At 41.9% G+C, this 11,760-nt stretch overlaps 1 protein-coding gene and 1 long non-coding RNA gene across 2 annotated transcripts; both read left to right on the forward strand.

Annotated features, from left to right (window-relative positions):
- The first annotated feature begins 4,409 nt into the window (after positions 1-4,409).
- LOC141815700 (putative serine/threonine-protein kinase PBL1) lies at positions 4,410-9,287 on the forward strand. The gene is made up of 5 exons (XM_074703648.1): positions 4,410-4,577; positions 5,428-6,074; positions 6,617-6,874; positions 8,168-8,290; positions 8,472-9,287. Exons 2-5 carry the CDS (start codon positions 5,457-5,459, stop codon positions 9,105-9,107), a joined length of 1,635 nt encoding a protein of 544 aa, XP_074559749.1. The 5' UTR covers positions 4,410-4,577; positions 5,428-5,456; the 3' UTR covers positions 9,108-9,287.
- Positions 9,288-10,415: 1,128 nt separating this feature from the next.
- LOC141814209 (uncharacterized) lies at positions 10,416-11,673 on the forward strand. Its single transcript, XR_012600463.1, has 3 exons — positions 10,416-10,593; positions 10,742-10,891; positions 11,344-11,673. It is a non-coding gene; the product is annotated as an uncharacterized LOC141814209 (long non-coding RNA).
- The last annotated feature ends 87 nt before the right edge of the window (positions 11,674-11,760 follow it).

An 11,760-nucleotide genomic window follows, 5' to 3' on the forward strand; every position in this document is an offset into this window, starting at 1 on the left:
TTGGAGGGATGGCCGGGCAAATGAGCAGTATAGAGGCAGTGAGCAAGGCACCCAACTAGTATTCCGGGGTAAGAGTTTAGGAGGCCAGAGATGCTTAGGCACAGTAGTGTCTGATGCGGCCGAGCAATCTTGGCTATAAGGAGTGATGGCCGAGGCATCATATGGAGGTCTGGGGATATGTTTCCCAGGCGATGACTCGGCAGTGTAGCTATCCCCCGGGAAAAGGTGTCGGCGATGATAGCCGGGTGAACCGCCATTGCAGTGGGAATGGCGAAGAATCCTTAGCCTAATCTAGGATCCGGAGAATCCTTAGCTCGGGGAGTCTATGGTGGGGCCGGGTGAACCGGGCCTTGTGTTTCCCAAGGGATCCTTAACTGAGCCGGGGTCCTGGGATGAGTTTCCCGGGGACCCCTCAGATCCTGGATTCCCCTAACTGAGGGTACCAACATCGAGACCGTGGGCCCCGGGGTTCTGCCACATCGGCCAATCTGTTGACCTTTGAGGGCTGCATATGACCGGGCAAGACTGCCTTGACCGTGGGCCCCCGAACCGGCCAGGCTGGGCATTCTATTGACCGATCGCGCCACGTCAGGCCCGGCAAGACTTACCACATCACAAGTCTCCCCACCAAGTCTAGTCGAAGGAGGTATGCCGACTGACTAGACATCAGTCTTACCGAACCTTCTTCACCTTTTGCGCCGTTCGCGTGTCAGAATACGATGACCTTTAAAAAGCAACATATGCCTGACGCCTCGCCTGTGGTGTCAGGCACGTGACAGAGGCAAGGTGTGGATTGAACCTTGGAAACAGAGCCCCTTCATCGGACGGCTATGCGGCGCCATCCATCCGTATATATATAAACCCTACAAGTCGCTTTTCGGCATCGCTCATACTTCGTCGTCTTTTCCGGCGAAACAGTGTGGTTTCGGCGACGGTTGAGTTTCTGCACCATCCTCCGTCAGCGATGTCTTCGGAAGCGCCCTGGTATGAGCATCAAGTATCCCATTTCAATAAGGAGACCTTGTCAATACTTCAGGAGCAGTACCCTATCCCGTCGGATCATGTTGTTGGTTTTCCTACGCCTGGTGATCGTCCCTGTCGTCCTCCAAGGGAGTATGCCACTTTCTTCCTTGACCAGATGCTCAGTGGTTTGCGTTTTCCAGTTCCCACCTTCTTCTACGAACTGGCCGGTTTTTATCATATCAACATTGCCCAGTTAGCCCCAGAATCCTTCCAGATCATCTGCGGGACCATCATTATCTGCCGCTTGTACAACATTCCCCTCAATGCGGCCCTGTTCCACTCCATGTATTCGCTGAGGAGTTGTGAACCCGGCCTCTTCTTCTTCACAGCTAGGCCGGGGTTGGAGTTTCTGAGTAACCCGCGTGTGGCGGAGGAAGGATGGCGGGAGCGTTATTTTTTCGTCAAGGCTCCCCAGGGTATCCATGGGCCAGCCGGTGGCCTAGGAGTCTCTCCGCATTCCGCTCTAGTGGTGAGGTGCCCATTAATGGTGCGTTGCAGAAAGCTCGTCAAATACTCAAGGGTCTGGACTTTGACGTAGAAAAGCTAGTCAACAATGAGGCCTTGATGTATCGTGCGGGACTGAGCCCAGCTGACGTTCCACTGGGGGGTAACTTATGTGAGTATGACATGCACATATTCTTCTTTTAGGGATGTAATTTCTGATTCCTTGTCGTTACGCAGATCTGGTCATGCTAGGACATTCGGTTAATCAAAACGTGAAATGGGAGCTTGCGCGTCCCGATAGTCTCAGAGTAGAGGGGGATCCGGCTGATGACTCTTGGTTTAAGATTCCGACACGAGTGGACGTTAAGAAGAAAAGCGCCCCGAAACCTAAGTCTAGCAAGGCGCCTGGGGCCAGCAAATCACAAAAATCCACGTCTACGGAGTTAGTGAAGCTGATTGAAGGACCACCAGTAACAAGGTCACGCAGTGCTCGACAGTCGGGGAAGGTTGAAACCTCGTGGGCCATGTCACAGCCCAGGGAGGAGGCTTTGCCGAACATATCCGAGGATACCGCCGTGGTTACAAGGCCGACGGAAGAAACATCCCTGCCGGTAATCCCGCCCGCAGAAGTACGACGGGCTCAAGCGTCCTTGCCACAGCCATCACAAGGTCGGCTTCCAGCTAAGGGAATAGTAATTAATTCATCCGGGGAAGATGGTGGTCAAAAGCAACCTGCCGGTGATGCTTCCCTTCCACCTCTCCCGGAAGGTTCTCCAAGAGGGAAGAAGCGAGCTAGGGAAGTAGAGCCTCCTGAGAGCTCCTCCTCGGGGGGGGGGGGGGGGGGGGGGGGCAGGAGGAGACGCTCCGAGATACTTCGCCTCCAGTGTGGGCTCAACCAGCTCCCGGATTTTTCCTGACCTTGCCGCAACCGGGAGCTTCCAGCTCTGTAGTGTATCCGACGAAATTTCGGGGGGATGTCAATTGGGTAGACGCTCCCGAGACCGCTAGGGATCGATTACAGCGTTATGAGCACGAGGTGCTTCCTAAGTTAGGCCTGATTGATATCATCGATGGCCTGTTTGAATCACATGCCAAGGTAGGTCATCCTATAGTTATTGCATCATTTCTCCCATTATCCTCAGCTCTTATCCTTTGCTTGGAATTGCTAGGACGGCCTAGCGAAGGAGGCGATCCGGCGACGCTTACTAGAGCTGGAAAAAGATTATATTAGTAAAGAGGATGAGCTGGCCATCCTTCGAGGTCAGCGACCACCACCCAAGGCTCCCGTCGTCACATATAAGGCAATTACTGAGCTGCAGGAAGATCATGAACGCGCTATCCAAGCTCGACAGCACTTATGCCATTTAGGATTAGAAGTTCTATCAAATTCTTCCTCATCCAACATGCAAAAGAGAATACCAAAATATTTCTTTACCTTAAATTAAGGTTTGCCACCCTTCTTTTTTTCCCCCTTTCTTCTTACTCTTATTTTATTTTTTTTAATGGTAAAATTTAAAAACATCAATTGCTTAACTGGATCAAGGAATAACCAACCATATTAATTAAGTTATAGATCCGAACCGAATCACTTGACTCAAAGTTGAGTCTAGTCCTAGAGTCTCTAGTCATGTCATCTTGGGATTCACCTCCTCCCTATACATGGCTATATCATCCAAGGGAAAGGAACTAGGATATGGTTGAAAGATATGGTCTTAACTCATGATTGCCCCCAATATGATTAGAGATTGGGTATGCTTGGGTAGAATAGCGAGCCTTCTACTTGCTGACCCATTCGGGACAGTTGAAACTCTCGTGGTCGAAACTTTTATAGACGAGACCACTATGGTGATACCTCATTGATCGAGATGTGGTCGAAATCTCTGTGGTTGAGATGTGGCCAAAACCTTTGTGGCCAAGACCTTTGTGATCGACTCAGTAGTTGAGACCTTTATGATCGAGATCTTCAATATCATTTAGTTCATACGACTGCTCGAGTCCCTAATCACTCTCTATCTTACCTCTCTAATACTGCATTCTATGTGAGATCAAGATTTAATTAAAATTAAAGTAGTTTGATTAGAATAATTTTAATTAAAGTTAAATCAATTTTAATTAAAATTGCCTAGTGCCCTTTAATTTTTTTTTTCCAATCTCACGATACCACATGGCCAAGGCCCACACTGAGATGAACCAAACCGACATGATGGCCGCTCCGGTTCGACGAACCCGGCTCAGCGTCGTGACTCACACTTTTTTCGAGAAGTGCCCGGACGGGACCCACCCAGCGTGAGATAACATCTGGACCGTCAATGAGCTCGCAGAAAGGACGATCGGACGGGAAGCATAAAGTCAACGGTCACATCATCCTTTTCCTTACCTTTGACTCCACCTACACAACCGATTTGGAAAAAGGGTTTTAAAATGCTTTTGACTTGACTGTTACATCCCCGCCTGTGGCCCTCTAGATCTTATCTTGCCCTCTTATTTATGCCCAATTCACAGGAATGCCACCGCCAGATTTTATTTATTTTTGTATTTTTAATTAACACGTATTTCCTATGATTGATCGTGATGAATAATAACAATTACTTTGATAACTTTTGTGTCTTAAAATGTAATTTCACTAATGATGTGCACGTGGCCACATCAACTTTTTAAAATAGTATTAATAACTTTAATAATTAGGAGATAAAATAATAATGTTATGAATAAATAAATACCAGAAGGTATTTTGATTATAGGAATAAAATTTTTCTTAAATTTATTTCGCGTTTAATTGTATGGAAATGGCATAGCAGAAAATATGAGATGAGGCGGTGGCATTCTGGAGAAGTGGTAGGTCTTTGCTTGTAGCTGTCGCATCATCTTTCCAATCCTCGCTTTGACCAGTGTTCATGGTGTCACACCCACCCACCTTTCTTTATTCTTCCCCATTATTCTCCTCTCCCTCTTCTTCTCCCTCCTCATCCTCTCCGCCTCCTCCTCCTCTTGGTTCCGTTCCGCTCCATACTGATTTCCCGCTCCTTCTCCGTGAGGCGGGCGCGCGACGCACTTCGCCTTGCACGTTGGATCGGCGGCGGGCGTCGAAGCCGAGGGTTTTTCTTTCCGAGGTTTGATCTTGGACTCTCTGAACTTATGTTCCATGTTTTTTATTTGCTCTCGGCGCAATTTCTAGCGTTTTTGTTACGAAAAGACGATATTTTGGGCGGACTTGTAGTCTGTCTCCCCCTTCCAATCCGAGTATTTGACAGTCTTCGTCTACGATGGGAACACTAATTACTTCTGGGATCTTGATTTGACCGTTGAATTCGTAAAAGCTGGATCTTTTTTTGGAAGTTCTGTTCACAAGTTAGAATTTGAGAGCCTTGCTGTTTTAATTATCTCTGATAGTTTTCAGGAGTATGGGTTGAATTCGATAACTTGCGTACTTGATTTTTCTTAAGAGTTTAGATTGATTGGATCATCCGGAAGCATAATTTGAATTGGTTCGGTTCAACCTTCTGACTCGGTAGGTTTGCGCTTAAAGTTGTTCATTGGTGCATAGAAGGCGTTGTCTGCATTGTTGTCCTGTGTGGGAGGTCATCAGAGAAGTTTCCTACCAGTAATTGTTATGTCAGCATTTACTCATCTGTTTAGCGTGCCGTGTTTCTTATCTTTAGGCCATTTTTGTTGAACAGTTTCAAGACCACAAATTTAACATAAGATGGCAGTTCTACTATAGTTTTTTTTAGTACTTTGGTCAAGATGATTGATTTTGTTTGGTTAAGAATACACGAATAGTTCCTCTCATAGCTTCAATGTGAATTGAAGCAGATACAACAATTAGGTAGATTGTTACTGATCTTGCTAGTCAAGTAGTCATGTAGATGGATTTGATAATCATGAAAATTCTGAAGATAATCGATTTAATATATATGTATGTTGCTTCTTTTGCTGATATGGTTATGTTTACTTCTTTAGGGAAAACCCAGCTTCTTGATACTTGCAAAATGGGCTGCTTCACCATTTTGAAGCAGAATAAGAAGAAGAAAAATGTGAGCTTTGCCAGCAAGAGACCACCAAAGTTGAATGAGAGTTCAACTTCTACACTTCCTGAACCAGAGTGTGATAAGCCATCTCTTCAGTCAGCCCCTCCAAGTTTCAGAAACAGAACAAAATCTTCTCAATCTATATCACCAAATGTTAGAGCTAGAGCATTATCTGCTCCTTCTAGCCTTATCGTGGCAGATCGCGATGTTCTTGAATTTGATGATCAAGAAGAGTGCAGGGGTCGAAGTTGGCCAGTGAAGGATCAACATTTCTCAAATCCGCTGCCACTTCCCCTTCCCTCACCACGCACCGACTCTGTTTTGAAGAATTTCTCAAGTTTTAAGTCAAACCAACCAATGGGTTCTAATAACACCTCGGGTCCACTCCCATTACCACAATCCAAGAAAGGGCTTCGGAATTTCTCATATGATGAAATTTCAACTGCTTCTCAACATTTCTCACTTGAATTTGGCATTTCTGAAAGCAGCTCGATGACAGTTTATAATGCAACTTTTGGAAATGAGACAACATCAAAGAAGATTGAAGCCACAGTCACTTGTTTACAACATTCCTCACAGGTAATTTGTTAATATCAATTATCATTCTAGAAATTTCTTTTTGCCCATTTTCTCTTTTGCTTTAGATATAAATGTGCAACTTCTCAGCTTATTAATTCTCATCAGGTGATAAATACTTGTGGTGTTATCTTTAGAATACTGAAACATATAAGCATCAATGTTACTTCCAGAAAGAAACGAATGCCATGTCTTGTTTCTGTATGATTAAATCTACTTCAATCCACCCATTGTGAAGCTGGTATTTCATCTTTCTTCAAGATTTCATACTAGGGTTTTTTCCTTTTTCCAAATTGATCTAAGTTTCTTGTGAAATTCTGTTGAATCCTTAAGCAGGTGGATTTCATGGACTGTTTCCTTTAAATTTTAGCAACACATTTATATTGATACGAGCATTGCTGCATTAGTATTAGCACTATAGGTGTTCTTTTTATTCTTTAGGGAGGTCTGCTTTCTAACAATCTCTAGAAAATTAATCGATGGATGTTGCTGCACCATAGTGATGGTTAAGTGAATAGTAATTTATCATGTTTTGCCTTTTTCAGAACTTGAAGGAATTTGCAAGTGAGGTGAATATAATAGCTTCACTACAGCATCCTAATCTTTGCAAGTTAATTGGGTATTATGCTCAAGAGGGTTCTGATGAGAGAATGTTGATATATGAGAGGCTCTATCATGGGAGTTTGGACCGGCTGCTTCATGGAAGATCAGATGGTCCTTCCATTGATTGGCTTACAAGGATAAAAGTGGCTGTCTGTGCTGCAAGAGGTCTTGCCTTCTTACACGAAGAAGGGCCTTTTCAGGTGAATTAACTTCATCATTGATATGCCATGCACTGTGTATATGATTTAAGATTTGTCGAGACAAAATTAAATAATTTGAAGAATCTTCTAGAAAGGTAGAAATTTAGGGGGCGTTTGGTTTGGAAAATATTTTCTATTTTCTGTTTTTATTTTCTATTTCTAGTTTTCTATTTTCTGATCCAGTTTTTAGAAAACAGAAAATGCGTTTGGTATGATATGCTGTTTTCTATTTTCTGGAAAAGAAAACTGGAAAATGCGTTTGGTTTGTTAATATGGAACTGGAAAGTAAACTAGGGTTTTCTTCGATTGTTCACGCGGCTAGGAGTGCACGGAGTAGCTCGGGCAGGATCGACAGATGCCGCGTCGGAGGAGGAGAGGGGAGGAGTACACGGTGGGGAGGAGGAAGAGGAGAGGAGGAGCACGCGGCAGGAGCGTGCGGCGGGAGAGGAAGAGGAGGAGCCGCGCCAGAGGAGGAGCGAACAGCAGGGGAGAGGAGGAAGAGGAGAGGAGAAGCAGAGGAGGAGCCGCGCCGGAGGAGGAGCGCACAGCAGCGAGAGTACCGCACGGCTACGAGCACGCGGCAGGTGCGACGGGAGAGGAAGAGGAGGAGCCGCGCGCCGGAGGAGGAGCGCACAGCGGGGAGGAGGAAGAGGAAGAGGAGAGCACGCAGAGCAGCGGCGGGAGAAAGTCCGCGATTTTGGGGAAGGTCGCGATTTTGGGGGAAAAATACCGCATTTTCTATTTTCTACCGCCTTTTCCCATTCTCTAACCGGATGGAAAACGATGTTTCATCGTTTTCCAGTTTCTTAGAAAACAAATTTTCATTTTCCAAAAAATGAAATTGAAAACACAAACCAAACACTTATTTCTAAAAAACTGGAAAATGAAAATGAGAAAACACCCTGGAAAACACAAACCAAACGCAGCCTTAGTTAGTTCTAGCATTTTATTGACACAGTTTCAATAAGATTAGAGTTATGAAATTGACAAGTTTTCATTTTAACGCATTGGAGATCAGTTGATGAGGATGATATGATATCTATAAAATCAGGGATCTTGGCCATTTGTCTTTTTATTCAGACCCTGCGAAAGAAGAACTACTGAATTTTGCAAAATTATGAATGATTGCTTATTCTATATAAAACTATAATGATATTTGTAATCGAATTTGATAAGACTTCTACACGTGTATCAAAAATTTAACTGTTCAACCAATGTTCTGCAGAATATCTAGCATTTTAATTTTATGCTTTATCTGGTTTCTTACATTAATATCATGATTTTGATCATCAGGCAATGTATCTTGAATTCTCTACTTCAAACATACAAGTTGACAAGGATTACAGTGCCAAGCTCTCAGGATATGGATTTGCCGGTTACTACAACCCAGACACAAGCATATCAAATTCTTCTATCGTAAGTGGTTTAACTTAAGTTCTCAGTTTGATCAGGGTTGCCTGCCTTTATTCATGCAGATTGTAGTGAACTGCATTCATCATATTTTTTTCTCTCAAGCATTTTGGTCGACCTCGTTGTTCCAGCAAATTGCCACTTCCATAGTAACCTTTGCTGAGCTTATTCATTTATGGTTAATCAGGGCTCCGGGAACCTGTCAGTGGAGACCTTGGAGAAAGGATTACTGACTCCTAAAAGCAATGTTTGGAGTTTTGGAATTGTCCTTCTCGAACTACTGACTGGACGGAAGAATCTCGATGCCAGGTACCCTAAAGAAGAGCGCAATATTGTCAAATGGAGCAAGCCATTCCTTGCCGATGATTGCCTCCTATCATTTATCATGGATCCTCGAATCAAAGGACGTTTCCCTCCCAAAGCAGCACGAACAGTTGCAGATATAATATCAAAGTGTCTTCAGAAAGATCCTTCAGAAAGGCCTACCATGAGGGCCATCTCCGAATCACTGGAGAATGTCCAAGAGATGAAATGCCCAAGCCGCTACCCTCTTCAAGAGCCATCTGCAGTTTCTGGGAAAAGGATGCTGAAATCTCAAACGATAAATGGCATCATCATCCCTGTGCCACCTCCCACAATTAGCTTTTCGCCATCACCTCCATCAATATCCCGACAGCTGTCGTCGCCAAGAACTTCATTTTCGATGCCACTTCGACTCCACACCTGTTCGACCACAGCTTCACTCAAAGATAATAGGATAAGCAGTCCCAGGAAACCCAGCTCACCTATGTTGCATAGGTCGACTAGACTCGAAGGATTTTAACTGTTTATATATTCTTTGTTTGAGTATTTATGTTTGATGCTTTATTTGTGATTTCGATGTGGATACATGAAGTATAGATGTGCCTGTTTCCAGAGTGGAAACATGGTTGAGACAATTTGTAGATAGAAGATGAGTGTCAGCTTGCGTCGCATTATGAATGAAAGAACCAGTTATCTAGTAGGGAGTGAACTTTGTTCGGCCTCTGTAAGGAAAGTAAATGTGATCCTCCCGTATTAGAAAAGCTGGTTTGTCCATGAGTTTCCACTTGGTGATGTGCAATAAATCATTGCTCAAAAACTCGTCCTTGTCAATGACTTCAAGTTGTTCCAACCTCTGTAATTGTTTTGAGTTGATGAAGATGACCGTTCAATGTTCACTGGTGCTACAAATAGAGAAGAAATGAGAATGAAATAGTTGACATGACTTTTTCTAAAATATGGTTTCTTTAGTCTAGTGGATGGACAAGCTTCTTCATCTAATCAGTTTGATCACTTGGCACGCCCATCCAGCATGATCAATCTAACTGACATTCAATTCAATTAATTATTCAAATTCATAACTGACATATTCAATTCAATTAATTGTTCAAATTGACCAATCAATCAATTAGACTCAACAGAGATAAATTGTCCAAAAAAGTAGCAGTTTGAATCCAAGTTGCTTCAAAATAATAATAAGAAAATAATATGAACATTTTTTTAAGTGTTGAGTAGATTAAAAATAAATATTTTTCTATTCCTTTTGAATTAGGAATCATAATTGTCTTTTTTACAACCAATATAGAAATTTTATCTCTAAAAGAAATTCATGTAGAACAGATTAACTATTTCTAAAGAAATTCATATATAATAGAAATACTATTCATGGATTCTTCTTTTTGTTGATACCTGAAGAATTTACTAAGTTTAGATTGATTAACTAAAACTCAAATTTTGGAACTAACAAGCTTCAGATCTACAAACAAAATGGTTTAACACGTCCCCGTAAGGATCACCATTACAACCTTCGAGATTGCATATCGCAGAATTCTGCACCATCTAGATATGTAACCAGCTGCGCCAAGGTATAGCTCAGATTTCAGCATGTTGGATGCGATTTTGAGTTTCTTGATTGTCAAGCGGCATGTACTGCGCCATGATAGCACGAATCTCTGAGTCCATGTAGCTCTGCAAAATTTGTTTTTCATAGATATTAAAATATTAAGATGGCTGGGCTGAAAATTCATGTCAAAGTTTAGGCAGTTGTTACAATATTCTGTATGATAGCTTTGAAAATTTCGTTTGAATAACTCTCTTAATATTCAGTCTATAGAAATACACAAGAGAGTTGGAGCATTTGCTGTAGCATTGGAAACAGTTAACAAGTGTCTCTCAGATGCAATCTGCGCCATTTCATGAGGAAAGTTAGATGGTGATAGTCAAGCTGCTAGTCTGATTCATTCATGCAATGATATATTGGAGAGCTACAGGATTTCTTCTGATGCCAGGTTATACATATATAAACTGTGTCGCTGACTTGTTTAATGGGGGCAGTGCTTTTACTTGTAATTGTATTTGTTTAATGTTTCATTATTTAATTTATTGATTTTCTCTTTTAACGGCAAACATCTAACTTTTCTAATCTTGTGTTTATAGCCTCTAAGAAAGGGAACCTGTTTCTGAACAGCAAACTGTGTTACGGGAGCTTCGAGCATTCTGCAAGTGCATAAGCTAGCTAGAGTTGACCAGCACGTGGATGCTTTGTGGGAGATCATCAAAATCCCATTCCTCCCGTTAAATCCTCTGGTACTTAATGCTTTTCCAACATCATCTTGATGCTTATTGTTTGTTTCCACAATTGACATCCTTGTTGATTTATTATTGGAACACGCCACAGCTGTATCTCACATGCAACAGCTTTCATTATGTGGGATTTTGTATGTTTGTTTGGTTTTGTATGTTTGTTTAGAATAATCATGTGGCATTCTGTTTACTCGATTGGCTAGCATTATGTGGCAATATGTAAGAAATTATTCTGCCTTATTTCTTTTGTATTAGACTAACAATAACTAATTTGTTTGTAAAATTAGGTTGCTAGTGGTGGCATTGGTAGCAGTATTGGAAATTATATTAGTGCAGATAGCAATGTTACAGTTCATGTAACTATCTTAATACAATATTATACTTTTGTTTATTATTTATAGCATGCTCTATTATATAATTTGTTTAATCATTAATTATTTTTTATTATTATATAGTCAAAACTAAAGAAGGTGAGTGCTGGAGATATCAGTGTTAATGCTAAATGTAAGTTGCTTCATTGGTCTGTTGATGGAGCTGTTGTAGAAGGTTGAATTGTATCCAAGGATCCAAAAGCAAAAATACATCACGTTCCTCTTGGTGGATCTTATTGGAAAATTTGGATTGATAGAGTCTTTGTGGAGAAGATGGAGCTAATTCGACCAAACGAAGAGATGTTTTTTCTTGAGGATGCAATAGGAGCACAGTCGTTTGGGCATCAATGTTTATAGTTTTTTCTGACTGATATAGATTTGATCATATACTGTTTGTAATAAAGATGAATTTTTGTTTGGATTGTTTTATCTAACTAAATGTAGATGATTATCTCTATTATATATGCACATTCACTATAAGAAAACAGAACTTCAAAGATA

This window comes from Curcuma longa, chromosome 21, assembly GCF_044706935.1.
Source record: "Curcuma longa cultivar G26 ecotype Majalengka, Jawa Barat chromosome 21, ITB_CL_G26_1.1, whole genome shotgun sequence".
Lineage (NCBI taxonomy): Eukaryota > Viridiplantae > Streptophyta > Magnoliopsida > Zingiberales > Zingiberaceae > Curcuma > Curcuma longa.

Bases quoted from the DNA above. Each gene is read 5' to 3' on its own strand.
- LOC141815700 (XM_074703648.1), top strand. From the start codon at position 5,457: ATGGGCTGCTTCACCATTTTGAAGCAGAATAAGAAGAAGAAAAATGTG. The intron at 6,075-6,616 runs GTAATTTGTTAA...TGCCTTTTTCAG, and splicing joins GTTTACAACATTCCTCACAG to AACTTGAAGGAATTTGCAAG. The intron at 6,875-8,167 runs GTGAATTAACTT...TTTGATCATCAG, and splicing joins ACGAAGAAGGGCCTTTTCAG to GCAATGTATCTTGAATTCTC.